Raw genomic sequence first — 22,095 nt, forward strand, 5'->3', positions numbered from 1 at the left:
CGGTAGAAAATTGAGCAAGTTACGGTCCTTTAAATGTACCTGCATCATTAAACACAATGCCACGAGTGAGCGAGCTGTCTGAGGTAAGATGGCCGCCAGGTGATGACGTTAAAAACTCCACTGTAACACATCTAGCCTTTATTATACATATCTATGGCTGCGTGTGTATGGTTCTTTGTCTGCAGCGCATATTGAGTTTCTGCACAAAAGCGCCCTCTGGCTTTTGGATGTAGCAGCATTTCACCGTAATTCTTTGAGAAGCATAGCAAGCATCATCTGCCAATATATCGGTGAACCCCTAATTATTTTTAACACATTATGCCTTCCTAAATATGTTTCTCTCAATGTCAAGGTAGATGTTTTATAACACAAATCCCACAGTAATAAATCCAGCGTCATGCCAATACCACATCATCACATTATCTGAGACACTATCTAAGGCAAGGTAATAGAGCATTTTGTCCAACTCCAAAGTCTCTATTTATCGGCTGCTGCTATAGAGACAAGACCCAACAACAACAGTCGTATTTCAACTGGGTGGGCTTGTGTTGAACCATGTGCGGAGTACATAGCATTTTCCCAGATGATACCATGATGGTATACCTCAAAGCCAAGAGGATTAAGATCAGTTTTGTGGATATAATGCCTTACATGCCATCATAGTGCAAACCTCAGAAAATATTACTTATAAAGCCAAGGCTTTGTGAATGTACCACAAAAGTATGTAGAATTGCATTGGCAACATTAACCATATGTTCTTGTTTTGTAGAAAGGTTTGTAGTAGCAGAATCCTGGCAGGCTTAAATTTATCTCACTGTAATTGTGATTTTCAGTAATATCTCTCATTTATCAAACGTACGTAGAATATGTTTATCTCTCTTTTCAGATGGACTGTAAAACAATCTCTCTTTCTATCAAACGAGTAAAACATACATCTTAAGGCTAACTCAACACTTGTGTGCACCAGATGAAACCTGACACAAGATTTTATTGAGCTCATGTCCATTTTCATAAATGTCAAGTCTTGCGTGGAAACAATCGTACGCACAGTTTTCTGTCATGCACCCGCTTGATTAATGAGAACCAATATGTCTTAGAAGAGAGCAAAGGACATACAATGTTATCAGCTTGAAAAAAGATATTGTCTAAAACTCATTTCCAGTCATTGTACAATTTTTCTTTGGAATAGTCACATACGAGTAAAACCATTTGGTACTGATAACAGAGATTTCATGTAAGCCTGTTTTTCAGTTGAAATTCACATTTTCTTCTTACCTATTTGTCAGTATTGCCTTATATCTTCATTAGTGAGTTTGGTTTTATTAGAAGATTAATTGTAAAATGATAACATTTGTTCATGGCACACTAGAAGATCAGTCAACCTAAATGTAAAAGTGCTTTATTGTAATTAAAGATTATTACAGTAAGCCAACCCCCAAATTTGAGTTCATTCAAGTCAGCTTATCACACTACAGCAATATTTAAAGATTATTAATCATTTGATCATGTTAATGGAGGAATAACATCTGTAGCTTTTTATTGAAAAAGATGAAAATTTCCCACACTGTATCTGTACACTGTAAAATTATTATTTTTATGATATTTTTGTTGCTTTAACTTAAAGACGGGTGCATGATCTCAGAAAGCCAATGTTGATATTAAAAATCACCTAAACAAACACGCCCCTACCCCAATAGAATCTGGACTAGGGCTGTCACAATGAATAAATAATCGACTCATCGCGATTGTTTGACCTCATCGTGATGATTTTAGATCACCACAATGATTGCACATCTCTCTAAAAAACACAAGGGGGAGCTGCAGCGGCCGTATAAACGAGACCGTATCTAATGACGCTCCTTGAGTGACAATGTTATGCGAAACGGACCTTCTTTTGATAGACCCGCCCCAGACATACGCAACCCAGGCAAAGATGTCGGTTAGTAGACACGCCCCTTACTGCTGATTGGCTACAAGTGTGTTTTGGTAGTCCGACCCCAAAGTGTTTTTCAAAAATCACGCACCCCGCCTTTAACAAATTTAACAACAAAGATGTTTATCACTAGTCAAAACTTAAAATTGTAGGTTGAATTGACTTGCATAACCAAGTTGTTTTAACTTCAGGTTGCAGTGTAGCTTACAAATGCATCAAATGTTTATTGAAATAGCAAGGTTTCAGTCATGACCCAAACAATTTCAAGAACAACTGACCAAAACGATGCTATCTCAATGAATATTGGATTTTGTTGCAAGCTACAGCAGTTTTTAGGATTTTATTTCTTTGTATTATTTCCCGTGTCCGATGCACCTGCCTGCAACCATTCGGATGTGCGAGGGCTGTTTATTTATTCGTCCGTACTGTTGTTGTTATGAAAAATACATCAAGCCATGCCTACAAAAGAACTTTGGAAATTCTTTATTGTAGATGCCAAACCTCTCTTGTGTGCCATACATCTTTGTCTATTGATGTCTACATATACTGTGTTTACTTAGTTCAAATACCAGCTGATTCTAGTTAATCAAGCAAATAACAGTCATTTGTGTCTCAAGCTAAACAAAAGTGACAGCCAGACACAGTGATGGGTCCTGCTGGCTGAGCACACTGAGTTTTCTCAATGTTACCAGTCGAGGGTGACACACAAATACATACACACAAAGACAATGAGTTAATTTGTGTGACAATACACCAGCTTGTACCCGTGTTGGCATGAGGACAGAAAATGGAGCTCATAGTCTAACAGTAATGGACTTTATGAGGAGTGGAGAAAAGGGGTCAGCTGGATCCAAAGGGAAATGTGTGAGAAACGATCTGGGAGATGAGACTGTTAGCAGAAAACAGAGTAAGGCAGGGGGAGCTGGATTTAGAATAACGTTTTAGATCAATTTTGTCTTGAAATGGTTTTGATGGTGACTGGACAGAAATGAGGGTGTGTGTGAAGTTTGAGTCTAAGCAGTTTTCTTTAATCAAGCTGTCATTATAAAAGCAAAGAGCACCAATGGGATAAAAATATTATTTGCAATTCAACAAACAGTCCCGAAAGTACAGTTCAGAGGTTTAATTATTCCTACAGTAAATTCATATGGAAAAGTCATCAAATAGAGACGCGTGAAGTTCTGTTTGTCTTGGTGCTTTTATCCTCTAATGAGGTGTTGTCAGTCAAAAATTAAAATATGTTCATGTCAAAAGCTTGATGCTTCAAGCTTGTGCATAATGCTTGAATGAATATGCATTTCTGTATTAATGTTGTTAAAGCACTTGATGAAGTGTGTGTCAATGAAATCGCTTTATGCTGTGAATTATCATGAGCTTGCTAGGTCAGCAGTTGGCAATCTGTTGATCACCAGTTACTGATTGCTCATAAGCATCTGAAATGCAGCAGATTGTAATTAGGCAGGCATTATGTGGCGCTCATTTGCTAATATGTTGCCTGGAGGTTTTTCAGGGGTTCACCCAACACTGAAATACTTCTAGCTGTCAGTATCCTGATGGTTTTATAAAGTGAAGTTACTCGAAATCTGTTTTTTGATCATAATAAGTCAGAGTAAATCATTAAATTCAGGGCCACTTGTATTCAGCCACGAGAGCTGCCGCTCTCAATTTAATTCAACGGTGTTTGCAATGCAATGGATTATTACTTGCTTCAGCATTCCCACTCTTAGTCTTTTTGTTCAGTGTCTAGAAGTAGATTAGATTAAGCATTATGACGCTGTGCGAATGTTACACCATTGCTTTTCTTTTTGGTAGCGTTTTATCAGATTCCATTTTTTCCATTCTTCTTATTTTTAATAACTTTCATGCTGAGCTGTGGATGGCACTGCTTCAGCCTTTAGTTTATTTGGAGTGAGGCAAACTTCATGAAAAAGAGTCTCGAGATGAGGTATTGATTTTTTTAAATAAAGCAGTGGTTTGTGTGATGGAACTTTTTCCCCTTTATATTTCACCTCAGTAGCTTTGGAGGTCGCTAAGAAGACAATTATGCTAAATGGTGTATTATAACTGATTCAGAAAGATGTTGTAATAAATCATTTGGACCGTTCTAGCTTGCATTACTACTATTAACTAATAATAACTTTTATTAAAAACAGAACTGTTATGGCGCATTCACACAGGGCGTAAGCGTTAACGCTTCCCATTCACTTTTAATGGGTGACGTTATGCGTTGCCGAACTGAATTGTGGATCCGTCGGTGCCGCGTCAGTGCCGTTGTTTGCGGCAGAAGTTGAACATTTCTCAACTTTTCAAGCGGTAACGCATGCGTCAGCCAATCAGATCGCCTTATGCAAATAACTTAGGCAGAGCCAGCCAATTACGTTTATGGAAGAACGAAGCATGTGTAGCGGCCACTGTAATTGGCTGTTGGCCACGCTTCACACAAGCCTTCCGTTAAGCGTCAACGCTTACGCCCGTGTGAATGCGCCGTTATCTTTCCCAAATGTTTTAGAAATAGTGATGCTTTTTTCTGGTTGATTCATTAACCAACTACTACTGTATATTTACACTCTAAAAATTGGTTATTTTTGACCCATAATGGGTAAATATTGGACAGAACACATGCTGGGTTTAAAATTAACCCAATGCTGGGTTATTTTAACCCAACTGCTGGGTTATTATAGCCCTTGGTTGCATAACAACAACTCAACATTGGGTCTTTTTAACCCATCACAGGGTAATTTTAAACCCAGCATGTGCTCTGTCCAATATTTACCCATTATGGGTCAAAAATAACCCATTTTTACCGTTTATTTTTACCGCTCTTTACCGTTTCTAAGGGGCCATCCACACAGAGACTCTTCATTTGTATATGTTGTGTAGTATCTGTGTTTTATCCAGACAATCCGGCATTTTCTGAGCCTGAATCCGCTATTTTTTGAAACCGGGTCCCAAATTTGAAACCGACACCATTGCATGTTCGTGTATACAGCCAATCTGTATATTTTAGCCCTTTTCTCTAACAGATTTCAGAGAATGCACTGAAAAATGTGTACGTTTGGTTCTCTCTGAAGAAACCATGCGCATGCATTTATTTTCTGATCTGATCATGAACTTTGCATGACGCGTGCTGTTCAATGAAGCTGGCTATTGATCTCAGTTTTAGCATGGATAGTGTGGCGCTCCCTGATCTCTGCCTTATTCCAGTTTGCACATTTCTCATCATGAATGTTGATCTGTATTTAACACACGCATCCTCACTAAGACACACCCCTTAAGGCATTGTTTCTGCCTTTTGTTCACACTGAGGAACAAAATACGGATGAAGCCAATACGGAAGTGACTTAAACTGCAGTTCATTGACTGGCGTTAAAATGCCCAAATTTACAGTAGAAAATCATATGTTTACAGCCTGGTACATAAAGTATTTTTGGTCTATATTGCTAATTTTGCCCTTAAAGACAATTGGGGGGGTGAATATTTTTGTAACTCATTCCTTTAAATTATATTAAGCCTTAAAGTTCTGCCTAATTAAGAACTTGAGTGACGGGTGAACTGGCACTGCTGTCACTAGAGTCGAGCTAGGTGGGCGTAGTTTCAGCAGTCACCTCAGCTTCGCGCAGCCAAGATGGTGACGGCAGGCACCGCCTACTATTGGCTTAAAAAAAGCTCTTCACAAACCTATAGGTGATGTCACAAACACTACGTTCATATTTTTCTACAGTCACAGAGGATGCATTTCTTGGGACGACTCTGTGTTTACAAAGGAAAAAAGATCAGATTAAAAAAGGATGGGAAGCACTGGCTTGGTGTGGATGTGGCCAAAGGATTAGTAAGCGCTGCTTACTAACACACCTCTGCTTCATTTGACTAGTTGAACAAACAGATAACCTATAGGGTAGCTTAAAAATATTTCAGTATGCATACATGCAGGTCAGCATACAGTGTGTGTGACAACACTGGAATTTTGAAACTGCATGTACTCTGTACACGTAGGTCGCACAGGAGTATGTAATATGTAGGCAAGGTGTCATATTATAGTTTGTTGCAATACGCATGCATCAAACATCTGTGTATGTGACAAACTAACTATGCTTTGCACGGCTGTTTGTTCGACTGTAAAAAAAAAACAAAGTATACTCCACGCTTAAAGTGGTGCTGTTTTCAAATGCAGGGATATCAGTTGAACTTTTTTGTGACCCTGCCTTTGAAATCCAGGCTAGTCTTAAAATCAAACTTTAAAATAATGAGTATCAAACCATTAATTTTAATATGATTTCAATCTTTGACATGACCTTATTCAGTCAAAATTAAAGAATTACATTTTGTAAGAAAATCAATAAAGACGTTTATTCCGTGTTTGTGTTTTTGTGATTTAAAGTTGAGACTGAAGAACTACAGGGTGTCCTTGTGTTTGTAAGCTTTTCAGATTTTTTGAAAGACAAGACCAGAGATAAAACAGGTGTTCAGCTGCACCCTGGTGCTTCGTGCGCTTTCCAACTTTCAGATTATTCATTTTATCAGCATGTGGGCCTTTGTTTGAGGGCACACTGTCTTTCCCAAAGTATTGTAACTGTTTTATTTTTATTGTACAGTTATGTAATTAATGTTATTTCACAAATTGAAAGCTTTGATCTCCATTTCAGCTTTTGTTGTGTATGTTTTTAATCTTTTTTTAACATTGCATCACATAATGTATATTTTGCATATATTTTTATATTAAGTTTTTTTGATACGTCACACAAATCTTACGACAACATTTAGGGCTCTATCTTTTTCAAATGCTACCTCACAGATTTTTTGTATATGATGACTCTGTACCTGTGGATATGTTGAGATGAGAAACACTTTTAAGTAATTTTTTAACGTAAAAAATCTTTGCTTAAAAAAACGCTGTCTAAGTGCTGAAACGTGCGGAGAGCCGTTTGTAAATTCTTTCTCTCCTGTTTGTTACAAATAAAGTGTTTTTAGAGTACAAACCTTTTCTTACATACTTGTAAATTATTTTTTGATGATATTGGATAGCCATACATTTAAAGCAATTAAAAGCCTGCTTTTTTACTTCCAAGTTCCATGACTAAAAGAAAACAGGTTTTAAAGGTTTAAAAATAACAATTTCAATACAAGTGAAAAACAACACAATTATTTAACATTAATCTTAAACTGGGGATCTTCTTCCTCCGCTTAGTTTTTCAGTTTACAAAGTCCGTCATCTAAATAGGGATTAGACATAGCGTCAGCTCAACTGGCTTTTAAAGGGGATGAGAACTGAGACTCTCTTTGGCTTATTGCACGTTACGCCCAAAATATTCCCATTACTCATTAAAAAAATAGGACCAACCCTTTTAAATTAGCAAAAGTGGATTCGGACACGCCCATTTAGACGTTGCGCTGTGCATTTTAGACAATGCGCTTAGATCGTTAAAATAGGGCCCTAAGAGTGAGAACTTTTTTATTGTAAGTTCTTTACAGAGTGCTATTCATATGCAGATAATGCAGTTTGCAAAGTATTATACTGTATGTGAAGGCTCATCTTTCTGTTTTTCATTTTATCATTGCTTTATTACAACCCACACAGCTTTGCATATCCTTTTTTTCCTTCCTGGTTTTCCTCAAGTAAGAAGACTTGAGTGATCTGAACTTCCAAAATGCAGACATATCTTATAATTTCTGTGTTTATTGAAGTCCATTTTTCCTTAAGATCCTTTGTTTGAGGTTTTCAAATGAAAGGCGGCAACTGTGCAAAGTAATTATTATGCTTAATTCAGAATAATTTCCCTTGATACTTGGTAAACAGTAGAGCATGATGTACTACAGTATGTAGACAACTCTTAAGTTTCTCTTAATACCCAGTCCAAAAGATACTTTACTCGAAGAGACCAAAATTGCATTTGCATGGCAATTCGTACGTATTTTACAAGGTGGCAAGATTACGGTATTTCCAGTTCATTGACTAGGAGAATATGTTGTTATTGTACAGTAGTTGTACAATTATTAATGGGTGGAAATGCAATTGTAATCTTTCCTTATGTTTTATGACCAGCGTCTCAATCACCTTTTGCAATAGAATGTGTGACAGTCAATGATTGGCATTACTCATTGCTTATTTGCACAGACTTTCAATTACATTTTTTCTATTATCTTTCTCACATAGCTGTTTATCCTGCAGGTCATTATTCACACAACAGTTCTTATGTTCAGTGAATTACAGAACTGACTTTGTAATTCGAGTCTGTATCCTTAGAGAAGTTCAGGGAGTAGAAAGGGAATTTATTAGCCCTTAATCCCCAATTTATGTATGATATTAGGTTTACTAATCCTATTATCCTGTTTCATGTTTGCTTTAAACAGATTCAGAATCTGTTAATCGTAACCTCATTAATTATCTCAGTGGATAGCATTGTTGTAACTGCAGATGTAAAACAACTCAGCGATTGTTTTATGCTTTTTCTTTGGATGTACACTTAATAAATATTTAAGATGTATTGAAAGCTTAGAGAATTATATAATTGTATCAAGAACTGTGTGACCAGAATTATATGGACGCCCCATTTTACTTAATGTGTTTTGCAATGTCACTTTCATTCTAGTGAAGATGCATCTTTAAACAATACCATTCTGGATAATTGTGTTTCTTGTTGCAGCAGTTTAAGAATAGCCCTTCTCTGTTCTAGCTTTACAACGCCCTGTGCTCAAAACACGGTCCATTAAAGTATTGGTATCTATGACCTTGACTGGTCTGCACAAAGCTCAGACCTGAACCCCATTAAACACCTTTGGGATAAATTGGAATGCCAACAGCAAGCCAATGCGCCATCAAACAACACCAATGTCTAAACTGGCTAACTGGGTTTCAGTCCATGTATTTTATGCATTTTCACATAATGTGCTGAATGATACATAATTTTCAAGTTTTAAATCCAAGTTGGTTCAACAGAAAAGTTTAAGGCAGCAAAGGATTTTTTACAGTATACAAATAATTAAAACATTTTTTCCTTGGGTGCGGTCTTTGGGTGTTCAAAAAATATTTGGCCATGTGGTGCATGTTGTTGTTTGGAGTCTTAAGCCGCCTTTTAAAAATTTGAACTTGTGCGACTAAACCGCATCCGATATGCCGACCTGAAGTGTATGTATTTCGTTGTATTCCAACTGTGTGTGAGGTGAAAATTATTCATCCTTTTTGTTTAACTGTATTAGTAACACTTGAATCCTTAAACAAACCTTTTGATTACTGATAATAAATACATCATCAATTTAATTTGTGTATGTTATTATTTTAATCTTGTCTTCATATGTTCCCTCTAAAAAATATTGGCACTTTGTCATGTATCGCTGTTTATTGTTTCATTAATTTGGGTTCATTTATTTATTCCACCATGGTAAACATATAAGAATGAAGCCTCTTGCGCTGGAATGAGCTTCTCTCCCATATACGATTAAACTGAAACTTCATTACGACTGCCACTAGGAGGCGTACTCCGACTGTCGTTTCCGTATGTCGTGTGCAGTGGAAAGGCGGCTTTACAACTGGTTTATTTTTAATGTTTTTTTTTGGTATTTATTTTAATCAGTATTATGCAAACCTCTAAATAAGTTGGTTCAACTTAAAAAAGTAAGTTACCTGGTTGCCTTACACTTTTTAATTTTAAAAACTTTTAAAATTTCTAAGTTAAAAACTGAAAAACACAATTTATATAATTAAATTTAACTTATTTTTTTAAAATAAAAACAACTTTTTTACACAATTTTTTGAGTCAACTAGTATTTTTAAGTTAAATGAACTTTTTTTAAACACATTTTGTACCAACAGAAAAACACTTTTTTCATGTCAGAACCTATATATACATTTTTTATACATTTAGATTAAGTATTAACCTCAGTACAGTCCGTTTTTAGAAGATGCACCATTGCCAGTTGCTGCCTGGAGTCTGATTGGACTGTTTGTTTGTTTTTTGGAGAACTCCGACTCCATACAACCAGACTTGAGTCGGAGCAGTAAATCTTAATCCAATTGAGATTTGATTTGGCCTCTCCAGACATTGACATTGCTGTTTTTAAGCCATTCCTCTGTAGTGTTGCCTTTATACAAGGGGTCATTGTCATGGAAAGCCAATCATCTCCCAAGTCACAGGTGTTCTGCAGACTCCATCAGGATTTCCTCCAAGATGTCCCTGTGTTTTGCTGCATTCTTTTACCCTTTTAGCTTTCCAGGGCATGTGACAAAGTAGCATCCACACAGCATGATGCTGAGGATGTGTTTGGGCCAAACACAGTCTGATGTCCAGTTTTTGATCTTGTCAGACTATTTTCCATCTGGACTCAGAGCCGGCCACATGCCTTCTGGCAAACTATAGCAGAGATGTCATGTGAAATTTTTATTTTGTTTATTTGATATTTTGTTACTGTGCTGAAAAGCAACAGTCTTAACAAGGCTATGCCATACTTTACCATTAGCATCTGCTGTACCTCTGAATCATTAAATGAATCCCATTCGCACATAAAACTTCACAGTTGGACTGTGATTTAGAATGACAAAATAAAGGGCATGTAAAACAAAGTGGTTGTCCCAGTTGGCACTGCTGATTTAATGATCAATTGACATCCAAATATTGGCTAGAAAAGCTCATCCCTGAGAACACAAATGAACTCTTTGAAGGATGTATAGAAAATAGAGGACAGGCACAACTCCAGTCATATTAGGAGTCCTGGCATAATTGGCCTGTATGTGAGGGTGGCACCAAAAAGCCATTATTCAAAAGAAAAACATGAAAGTAGCACACAGTAGCACTGAATGGATCTTTTAAGTCAAGAATTTAAGTGATATAGTTTAAGTGATATGTGTGGCTCAAATCTACAATCACCACATCTACATCAAAGTGAAATATAGTGATAGAAGCTTCATGCTGTCAGGTTGCCTGTCATGATCAGGATCTGGACATCTTGTTAAAATATGAAAATATATGACATGAAACACTAGGTAATAGTGCACTGCTTCAATTGTTTTGAAGGTCAACATATTAAACGGTCAGCTTTTGCATAACACTGCAGTGTCTTTCACTTCCCCTATCTTATCTAATATGGTTAAAATCCATCATCAGGTGTTTTATATCATAAAACCCATCACTTCAAATGACTAGAGCTCATCAATAGTGATTTTAAATGATATAAGAGAAGAGATTTGAAAGACACAACATTGGAAACCTGTAGCAGGCAAGTGGGGAATTGAAATCGCGCTCATATGGGGGGGAGACTGAAAAGGTCAAATCCATAAATAGTCGCATGAAACCGACCTGTGATCTTCTTGACTGAACGCATTATGGTGTCAAAATGGGGCTGAAAGAGCTCAAACTGCTCAAATACAAAAGGTGTGAAAGGAAAGAGGCTATATTAGAGGTTTTTCAAGTCGTGTAGTTGCTCGATCATTCAGCTTACCCGCAGGGAAGTAAAATAAAGGTGTGATTTGTCTATAAGTTTTTTTGTCTATTTGTCTCAGAGTTTTACATCAGAGGTTTACATTTGTCAAGCTCACAATTGTCTGCTTTTAGATTAATTTGGGCTGCTGGCTGAGTCTGAACGGTGGATATAAAGGTGTCTGTTTAAAGGTGTGTAGTGCCTATAAAACATTTTCACCTTGGAGGTTTTCGTGTTTTGTTTTTATAATAAAGGATTATCTGAATGTTTTTGATACTGCTTGTTCTTTTATGTCCACGTTCAAACAAATATAAGAGTAGTTTTAATTTGTTTCAGATGGTCTTGAAGAAATGTTCACTTTGACATTTAAAAGTATTTGTTAAGTAATGCCAGTTACATAAAGAAACAATCGTGAGACATGAACTTGAAGTTTATGAATTGTATTTAGCTTTCATTTCACATTTTATCAAACATGGTCCTGTAAAGGTCATTTCATGGACAGACTGATCACTACAGCAGACATTATCTCTTTTTATAGAGCCGTCAGATGAAAGATTCGTCTTAAATCCTTCAACATGAATATGCTTGGGAACATTTGTTCTGACCTCATGACATTCATCCTTTCAGTGTGGTGCCCACATAATTCTGAGCATATTAAACTGAACAAAAAATCAATACTCCTTTGCGGTTCCTAAACGGTGACTTTGGACATTGCAAGAAGTGACCTGAATGCACATCTCTTTATACTGTAACATCTCACCACATCATTCATATTTAGACTAAAACAAAGTGACACTCATTGTGGTAGCGACTTTCTGAATGAATATGGTGCTCCTTTGCCTTTTCCCCATGCTTTTAATACATTTATACACTATTATTCTTCAATAAAGGGTTGTAGTAACAAAACATTTCAACCTATTCTCCAACCCATACGATTGCTTTGGTCGTTTGTCTATTTCACCAAATATGGCCAATAGATGCATTTACTAAATTAGCGCCTCTATCGGCAGCAGGTGAAACATAATATATTAGGGTATAAAAATATATTTTAGCGTATAATTTTGCTATGATGACATGTACTGGGTTAAGATTTTCAATTTAAACCACCAGGATTGTAGGGCTGTCGCGATTAGGAAATTTGGCTGACAGTTAATTGCCTAATAAATTGTGACGATTATGACAATTAATTGCCTGTTTTTGAGCTTTGCCGGTTATGACGATTAATTGACTATTGTATTGCTTTGACATGTAATTTTCATACATTTTTTGTTCATGAAATAATTTTCATACATTGTTGTAATTATTTAAATGAAACCTAGCAGTGAATATTAACACACATAACACATATTTAAAAGTAATTATTTAATGATAATAGTTTATGCTGCTTATCAAAGTTTCGCAGCATTTTTTAAATGCTTTTTTTCCACTGTATTGAATGGTTTTGCAATGTATCGCATTGCACTGTCAGTTAAGGAACGCCATCTAAAACCGTCTCTTTTATACAGGTGCTACAGCTCCCCCTTCTGTTTTTTAGAGAGTTGTGCAATCATTGCGGTGATTTGAAATCATTGCGATGATGTCAAACAATTGCGATGAGATGATTATTTAATCCCTAATTAAATGTATTTTATTACACATTACACTATTCAGGTATTTAGGGCAAATAACGTACCCATTTATTTATTATATGATATAAACACAGCATACAAAACAAGCACAACTTTTTAAAAATGTACTTAAAATTTTCCAAGTGTACCGAGGTCAAGCGATCGATTTATTTGAATAAAAGATGCAAAAGTGATGACAATTCCCTGTAAATATTAGATCCGGTGTACACTGATTCAAAATCTGCCGCCAGAAAAAGCGATGATACGTCATCTATGATTGTGAAAAGGCATTGGCTCTCGTGTGACCGATTGCAGCATTACGTTAGCTAAGAATGTGAATCTCTATTGGCTCTTGTGACCGACTATGTCATGCTGGTTTATGTTTGAATGAGATCTGACTGTGTGTTTTGATCACAAAGTTCTTCATATAAAGTAATTGTATAGCTTCAGTTTGCAAGGTTTGCAACGCGAATGGTTTGTAATACTTTTATACTGTTTTATGCAATAAATACCTTTTACTTGCATGTTGTGTTTTATATGGTTAAGAAGTGGTTGGGTTTAGTATGAGGGGTGGGGTTAGATGCTCCAAAATATCTTTAAAATATAAATGTTTCCACATTTACAAATTCATACAATTAAATGTGTCTAATCTGAAGTATAAGGCAAAAACCTTAAAACGTAACAGCAGGTTGTATAAGCTACTGCTGCTAGAGGACACTAACCTCTTAATATGTCACTTTACGTCATAATAAGGTGCTTGCACAAACGACCTATGAGGTCAGCCTAAAAAAATGTACCTATCACTTCTTGGCACTTTTTCAGTCAGTACTATAAATAAATGTATACAACTTTTTCTTCCCAATGTTTCAGCACATTGAACTGAAAAGTGTGTAATGATCTTGCAATGCCTAAAATAGTGGTAGCCTACTAAACAAGTAGGTCAGATTGTGTATGCATGTGTGAAAACAATAAGACTGTCAATAACTATGCACCTAGACAGTTTCATGCATAAAATCATGCAAGAACAATGGGTCATTATCCACCATATTTGTACATGAACCTGTGTTTCATAAGGATAAGAACATTTTTGCAAAGAAGGATGAATGGCCATAAAGAACATGGAGATGGTTTATGCCCGAATTATATTAATTACTAACTTTGGGCATGCACTGAATTCATCAGCATTACAATGAGGGTGAAAACATTTTGTGTGTGTGTGTGTGTGTGTGTGTGTGTGTGTGTGTGTTTGCACCGGTTGTGAATCCAGCAGAAATGTTGCGTAAGAAAATGTTCTCTGCACTTAATAAACTGCTACTGTTATGGACTGAGTACCATTGTAACCTGCATCTTATTGTTTTCACACTGACATGAATCCATTAACGTTAAACAATGCATTGTGAACGAATTACACGTTTTTATTCTACTGGGAGTTGTCTACACGTATGTTATTCAAAATTCATTTAGAATAGTGAGAACATGGGTTTGTGCAAGGATATTGTGTGAAGAACAATGCTTTGAATGTTAATGATGAAAGATCAAAACATGATACATGATACATGATACTTAACATGTGCTGATAAAAAGCACAGCCTGTTCATGCATTTTTGCTTCAACATAATGGTGTTATTTGAGTATTTATCTTCTTAGCTTCAGAAATTTTGTTTGCAATGTTTGCAACCAACATTTAAAACGTGATATTTTTTACCACAAATATCATCTGGTTGTTTCAAAATGCGACACACATTTAAGATGTTTTTGTGGGATGTGAAATACAGGGGTCCAGAAGAACTAGTGAAATGCTTTTATTGTGCATTTTTTCCTAATGCAAGACTTAATTACTTAATTTATTTGTATTTGATGTGTTACCCTTTTGCTTTTAATGACTAGAAGCACTTAAGATGGCATGGATATCACACATTTATGTTATTCCACAATGGGAATGTTTCTGATTGGACCTTTTCTGATCCTAGATTTCCTACCTGTTGTGCAAAAGATGTGGTCTCTGTCACAGATTTGTGTATTAGTGTTATAAACAAATATGATATATGTTAAAAAGATAAATATAATCCAAAATGTTATCGTTTAAAAGTTCATTCATTTTACAGACCCTACTGTAGGGGAGAGCGGGGCACAACCTAATGCTTTTTTGGTTTTGGCTCAATCATTAAAAAAATATTTGAGTTTGATGAATTATATTTTTACACAAGCAACACACACATCTCTGCTACAAATGAACATTTGAAGTTTGTTTCTAGTACTTACCATTCTTGGACAATTACACCAAACGTGACAGAAATGCAAACGTTACAACTTACCCCATAGGTGGGGTTAATTGTAACAGGCAGGGGGTTAGTTGTAACACTTGCTAAAAACTAAGTTGGCAGGCAAATTTCAATACTATTTTGTCTATATACTTGAAGTGGATATTGTTTATATATCTGACTATAATAGACATCCACACTGTATTCATTCATCCAGCCATTTTCTAACCATAGTTTAATTATAAATGGATACAAATGTCTAAATATGTGAGAAAATGCAGCACAATTATGACAATATAAATTTTTTTTTTATATGTGACCCAGTCTGTAATAACCATACTACAGTTTCAGAAATCAAACCAAAATGAGATAATGAGCATCAAAGTCTGATTTTAGCCATTCATTTCATTATGATTTTAATCTTTGACGTGACCTTATTCAATCAATATTAAAGATATGAACAAAAATAAATTTGACACACGATTTTTGAAAAGACAGGCACATTTATTTTGTTGGCACCCAGCAATCATTCGTGTGTAGCCTATTTAAAACAACGGCAAGAATTACGCTAAAGTTAGCGTAAATGTAGCGTTACAATTATCCCCGCTGGGTCAAAATATTTTCAAGCCCACCAAAAAAGTTGTTAAGAGCTGCAGACATTCCAAAACGATGCTATGTTTTAGTCAACAAGACACTGATTAATATGACATAGCATTGGATTTGGTATCTTACACACCCAACTTAGAAACCGAAAAAAAACATATGGTGAAAAATTTACTGACATGACACCAAAACACTCGTTCATCAATAACTCTCTGGAAAAACATTATACATTTCCAATAATTTGCGTGAGATTGTCTTTTTGCAGCGTGAAAAAATACCGGAAATACAAATCGCTCAACCTTGTGCAACAATGTAAACAGTCCGTGTTATAACTAACCCTGCGTTACTTTGTGCCCCAAGCACCCCTACTGTATGTTATAATTGTTTATTAACTTTCACACTTACAGACATTAAGGAAGGAACTACTGTAAATATCTATCTGTTTTCTATGTAGGAGACTGGAGGAGAAAGTGCCGGTTCTCATGCAACTCCTGAGGAAAGAAAGGAGAAGGTCCCCAGCCCTCATCTCAGTCAGCTTGTGGTCCTTACTGCTAGTGAATCGCTCTATGGGTTGGCAGAGAGAGTCGTCGCCACCGAATCACTAGTTTTGCTTTAAATTACCTTAGCTGAGGATAAAGTTCATCTAAAAATAAATATGAACTGTCATTCCAAACATGTGTGTTAATTTATCTGTAGAAACCAAATGAAACATTTCCATTGTCTGTTTCCATATCTCCACACTTGTCAAGCGCACAAAAACACACAAAAAAGTGCGTAAATAGTTAATTCAACTTATAAACATCAAAATAATCACATGAAGCTCTGCAACTTTAAGTAGCAGGCCACCATATTCTTTAGGCTTTCTGAAAACGACCCCCATGGAGGTTTGAAACAAGAAGAAATCCAGTATTGTCAACTGTACCTTTAACTAGTGTCATCTAGAAATGTCAACGTTTCAAGAACTAATGCATAATGCATTAAAAAAAGAAATCAGCCAGATGGCATCCATATCCTATATCCAGCGGTCTCTGTAGCAGAAGCGAACTGACTCTTGCAAATGAATGCATTTACATTAAAGAGCTGGTTGACTTTTATGAGATGTGCCTTGTGCTCGGGCATACTGTTGCTAGGTGATGAGTTCCTAACCCCACCATCACGTTTCACCCGAGCCTGTCTGAACCAATCAGTCATATTATCAGCGTGGCTGTTATCTAATCAGCGAACCCCATTAAGCCTTGCTTTCCTCCCGATGAGTCAACAGAGGCGGACCGAGTCTGCTTCAGCGACAGCCTGGGAGTTCATTTCATTAAGTGATGCGAGGCCGCAGGGACTGATGGGAGCTACCTGATTTTTCACAATAATCCCAATGAGACGTTGAGCTTTAAAGACGCGTTCCAGTTTCTCCATTACTGACCTTTTTTCTATCCGACTACTTGTTCAGCAAGACGTTAAGCTTTTTCTGAACAACAGGGAGTACTCCCTCCCAAATTCAGACAGACTACATGAGCTGCGGGTTTGATCCTCCCCATAGTCGCCTTGGACGCGGTTACGCCGCTGCCAGATGGCGTTCGGTTACCGCCAAGCGCTGCGCTGGAAGTCGAAAAGTTTGCAGAGGATTAGAACGGATCAGCAACGTTAAGAGAAGGCTCCTCTCTGCAAAGAACAGATCCTTCTTTGCACAAAACGAAAGCGTCCCGGAGGTGAAGGGTCTTGGCCAACCCTTCCTTGTGCAGCATGTACATGTTCAGATTGCAGTGCACTGAAAACTGCTGTTTGTTTTCTGAGAAGGTTAAAGTCTATACATCCTCTTATTTGCTCCTTTCCCCTTTACTTCCTAATGGAATAATCAATGAAGGCCACAGAGTTGAAGCAGAGAGCCACGTATAGCTGAGAGTGCTATATTTATACATGCATAAACATATTATTATTCATTTTCTTTCTTTCTCCTCCATATCTCCGAAGAGCAAACAAACGTCTTTTTCTTATTCCAACTTATATTTTATTTTTAATATTGGCTGGCAGCATACTGTATGTTATTACACAACCCAAGCATTTGAATATCAATCATTTAGCATCCAACAGTAACCACCGTATAAGTGCTGCTCTAGTGTTTGCTCCAATGTATACTGTAGCTCGCACTGATTTCTAGAAATATATTAGAAGTTATATGCAAATATTCATCCCATATTCCACAATGAATGCTTATCGCTCTATGTGGGCAGTTATTAGTCATAAATCAGCAGGTGCCGGTGGTGGGTGGGCACTGATTCTTTTTGAAGGTCCCAGTTGTGCACGGCCATTGGCAGCAGTGAGAATCAGTGATGTGTAATTACTGATTCAGTCAGTTTAAAATGTTCATTTTTCCTTCTAAGCAGGCAGTTTTTTTGACTCGTGTAATGGTTGCAGTTAATTTGCTATAATCAGAATTTTATGACTATTAAGCCACTCTATTAGCATTCATTTTCTTCTTCAGTAACAATGCATCATCTTGCTTTTTAAGTGGTATGCTGTGTAAGGCAAAACGGCAGAGCAAAAATTAATTTGGCTGTTTAAATTAAGCTCGATTATGGTAATTTTCTATCCTATTATTAGCTCTTAAAATAGAAACCTAAAGCTAATTTTGAGAAATTATCTGAAAACAGACACGTTTCTATAGTTTATTTGTCATGTGCACTTTATACAGTAACAAATATAGTGTTGTGTATATACGTACAGTAAGTACATTAAAGTGCAGATACTCATTGGGGAATTTGGGCATGAATGTATTTGCATTTGTATGTAAGGTGTGTGTCCAAAGTATGCAAGTGAAGATTACACTGCAAAAAAATGTTTTCAAAAAGTATTTTTGTCTTGTTTTCAATAAAAAATAAAAAAAATCTTAAATTAAGATGCTTTCTCTTGATGAGCAAAACGACACAAGAAAATGAGTCTGGTTTTTAGACCAAAAATATCAAATTAAGGTGTTTTTGTGCATAGGGCCAGCAAGGAAGTCTGCCAATGGGGTAATCAAAAATCTTGAAAATTTTTCTTAAACACTTTATTCAAGAAAAATTCAAGAAAAAATGGCTTGCCCCATTGGCAGATTTTTTTGCTTGTTTTATGCACAAAATCACTTAAATTTGCTATTTTTGGTCCAAAAACTAGACCTCTTTTCTTGGGTTGTTTTGTTCATCAAGAAAAAGCATCTTAATTTAAGTATTTTTTGATATTTTTACTAAATACAAGTCTAAAATACTAAGAATTTTTTTTCTTGAAAAACTTTCTTAGTGTTTTTGTCTTGTTTTCAGTAAAAATATAAAAAAAAATCTTACACTAAGATGTATTTTCTTGATGAGCAAAATGAAAAATATGTCTAGTTTTTAGACAAAAAATATTTGTAAGTAAAAAAGTTCTTTAAACGAGCAAAAAAATCTGCCAATGGAATAAGAGAAAAATTATTGAGTTTACTTAAGTTAACTGTTAAGTTTACTTTTTCATAAACACTTAATTCAAGAAAATTTTTCTTATTCCATTGGCAGATGTTTTGCTTGTTTTAAGCACAAATTCACTTAAATTTTAGACTTATTTTCCTATGTCATTTTGCTCATCAAGAAAATACATCTTGATTTAAAAGTTTTAGATATTTTTACTTAAACAAGACAAAAATACTAAGTAAGAAAGTCATTTTTTTCCAGTGTGGCTGTAACCAAATTGTGCAATCGTATGTGGAAAAAAACAATTCAACAACATAGTATGTAATGAATAAAGGCAAGGTGAAGTTGTACTCTATATTTATGTTCTAATTCATAATAATTGCAATGTCATATAGCAGTGTTTTGTGCTATACCAGTACTACAAGAGGGGTCTCGATCCTTTTTTGGAATAAGTGCTACCACAATGGATAAAACAATCTGGAGGGCTACTTTTTGATATAGTCTACTCAAAAAGTTTTTGATTTACTTGTTAATTTTATTTTATTTTACTTGTTGATATGTTTTATGATTGTTTAAAATTTTAACATACATAAAAGAAGCCAAGCTAATATAAAAAAATATGTAATAAAAAATATTTTTGGTGGGCACCTCACAGACTCTGTGCAGGCAACCTGGTGCCCGGGCACCATGTTGGAGACCACTGCTATACAAGATAACAATAACCGGTATGAAATATAGTCCTTATCATCTAGTGTCTTTAAGTGGAAAACCATATAAGGAGCACAGATGCAGAAGCCACTAAACGCCACCTGAGATAATTATATTAAGCGAATGCTCTCTGCACATATTATATGTTCATCAACTACTTTTGTTTCGAATCCACTTAATCAGGCCATTCAACTCCCCTTTGTCCATTAAAAAAATGCTAATTTCCAAGAAAACATGTCAGACACTTTTGCATCTGAGCTCTTCATATGAAGAGACAAGTTCCTAATACAGAAAGATTGAAGAAGTGGAGGGATCCCTTACTTGAAACCTATATAATTTGGTTCGTTTTCCTCCTGCAGAGTTTTTCTAGCGGAGCAGTTTGAGCTCCTTCAGCCCCACCTCGACACCATGATGCCTTCAGCCAAGAAGCCCTTCCTCCAGCAGTTCTACTCACAGGTCAGTTTCATCCGACTATTTATGGATTTGACCTTTTCCGTCTCCCACTATAAGAGCAATTTCAATTCCCCACTTGACTGCTGCAGGTTCCCAGTGTTGTCTTTCAAATCTCTTCTCTTATATCATTGAAAATCACCCTGTTCAGTTGATTTGATGGGTTTTATGATATAAAAAAACCTGATGACGGACTTCAACTAGATTACTGTAGATAGGGTGAAAATTAATGACATTACAGTGTAAAAGCTGACATAGTTTACTTTGATATAGTATGTTGACCTTCAAAACAATTGAAACAGTCCTAGTACACTATTTGCTTGTGTTTTGTCATATATTTTCATATTTTAACAAGATGCCCAGTTCCTGCTGATAAAAGCAACCTCGCAGCATGATGCTTTCTTCACTATATAGTAGATAGATGTGGTGGCCACAAATATCACTTAAACTATATCACTTCAATTCTTGACTCTATTTCAGTCCTGCTGTATTACTTCCTTTCTGAAAAATGGCTTTTATGCCACCCTTTGATACAGGCCTGTACCAGAGCTCCTGATATGATTGACCTTTTCATTTTAATTCTTAAATGTGACCCTGGACCACAAAACCAGTTATAAGTAGCACGGGTATATTTGTAGCAATAGCCAACAATACATTGTATGGATCAAAATTATCCACACTATTCCTACGGCCCATGACGCTTTGCGCGAATTATGGGTGCGACTTCCAGTGCGTACTGTCACTGAACCGGAACCGGTGTTTTCCATGATGATTACAGTCATAATTTCATGTTTGAGCCAGTGTGAGGATGAAATTAAGAAGTGTCCTGATACATCATATGAAGATATATTCAATCGTTTCATGTTGTTCCTCCTCGAGGGTGACGGGTCTTCAGTGCGCAAATATAAAAGCACAGAGACATACCACTATCTCTACAGTGGGACAGTCAGTCGAGTGTTTAATACATAGAATATACAGAGACTTCTTGTTTTTAACCTTTTCAGGTGATGGTTTAAAATGTCACAACTGTCCCTCTGGTGTGAGGTTTTGTAAACGGCAATTTTTAATCGACTTGTTTGAGTTTTTATGGCGACACATCAAGCTTCACGCGATCTGACAGCAGCAGTAACTTATGCTTCTCATTTAACACAATGTAAGTTATTTAAACAAACCATAATAAACATAAAATTATGTAAAGGTAAAAAACTACATAGTGTTGCTTTTCAACCACATTAACTAATAAGCAGTTTATCTAATTTTTGTAATAATATATAGTAGCAGAATAAATAAATCAGCATATTTTTATCAGCATAATATGTTGCTTTTGAATAATTATTGTATTTATTGTTCACTGTCAGTTTCTATGAAAGGTTTTACTGGATGGATGTGTGGATGATAGATGCACGTGCGTCACATTCAGTTCTTGTGCGTGTATTATAGTTAAAACAACTGTTTTGTAGAGATTTACTGCGTTTGTATAATCTATTATGGCAACCCCTTACTGCACAAGTTATGCCTGTCTTCCTGGATTTCATAATAAGCATTAAAATGCCAGTAAAAATGTCAGACTCGTATCCCTCGCCATAGGACTACCATTAGCTGTAGTCGCTCACCGGAAATTTTATTCATCTGAGCTCAAAGATGGTATCGCCCGCATTTACATCAGGAATAGTGTGGATAGATTTTTTTTATACCAAAAACCATTAGGAAGC

General features: G+C 36.0%; 1 protein-coding gene across 2 annotated transcripts in view; it reads left to right on the forward strand.

The window, feature by feature from the left end:
• The window catches only part of vps50 (VPS50 EARP/GARPII complex subunit), a 162,791-nt gene that overhangs the window by 117,141 nt on the left and 23,555 nt on the right, over positions 1 to 22,095 (forward strand). For both annotated transcript variants that reach the window (XM_073858278.1, XM_073858279.1), the window contains 2 exons: positions 16,267 to 16,415; positions 20,293 to 20,389. In XM_073858278.1, coding sequence (XP_073714379.1) covers positions 16,267 to 16,415; positions 20,293 to 20,389 — 246 coding nt within the window. The remainder of the gene's footprint in view (positions 1 to 16,266; positions 16,416 to 20,292; positions 20,390 to 22,095) is intronic.

Source organism: Misgurnus anguillicaudatus, chromosome 20 (genome assembly GCF_027580225.2).
Source record: "Misgurnus anguillicaudatus chromosome 20, ASM2758022v2, whole genome shotgun sequence".
Lineage (NCBI taxonomy): Eukaryota > Metazoa > Chordata > Actinopteri > Cypriniformes > Cobitidae > Misgurnus > Misgurnus anguillicaudatus.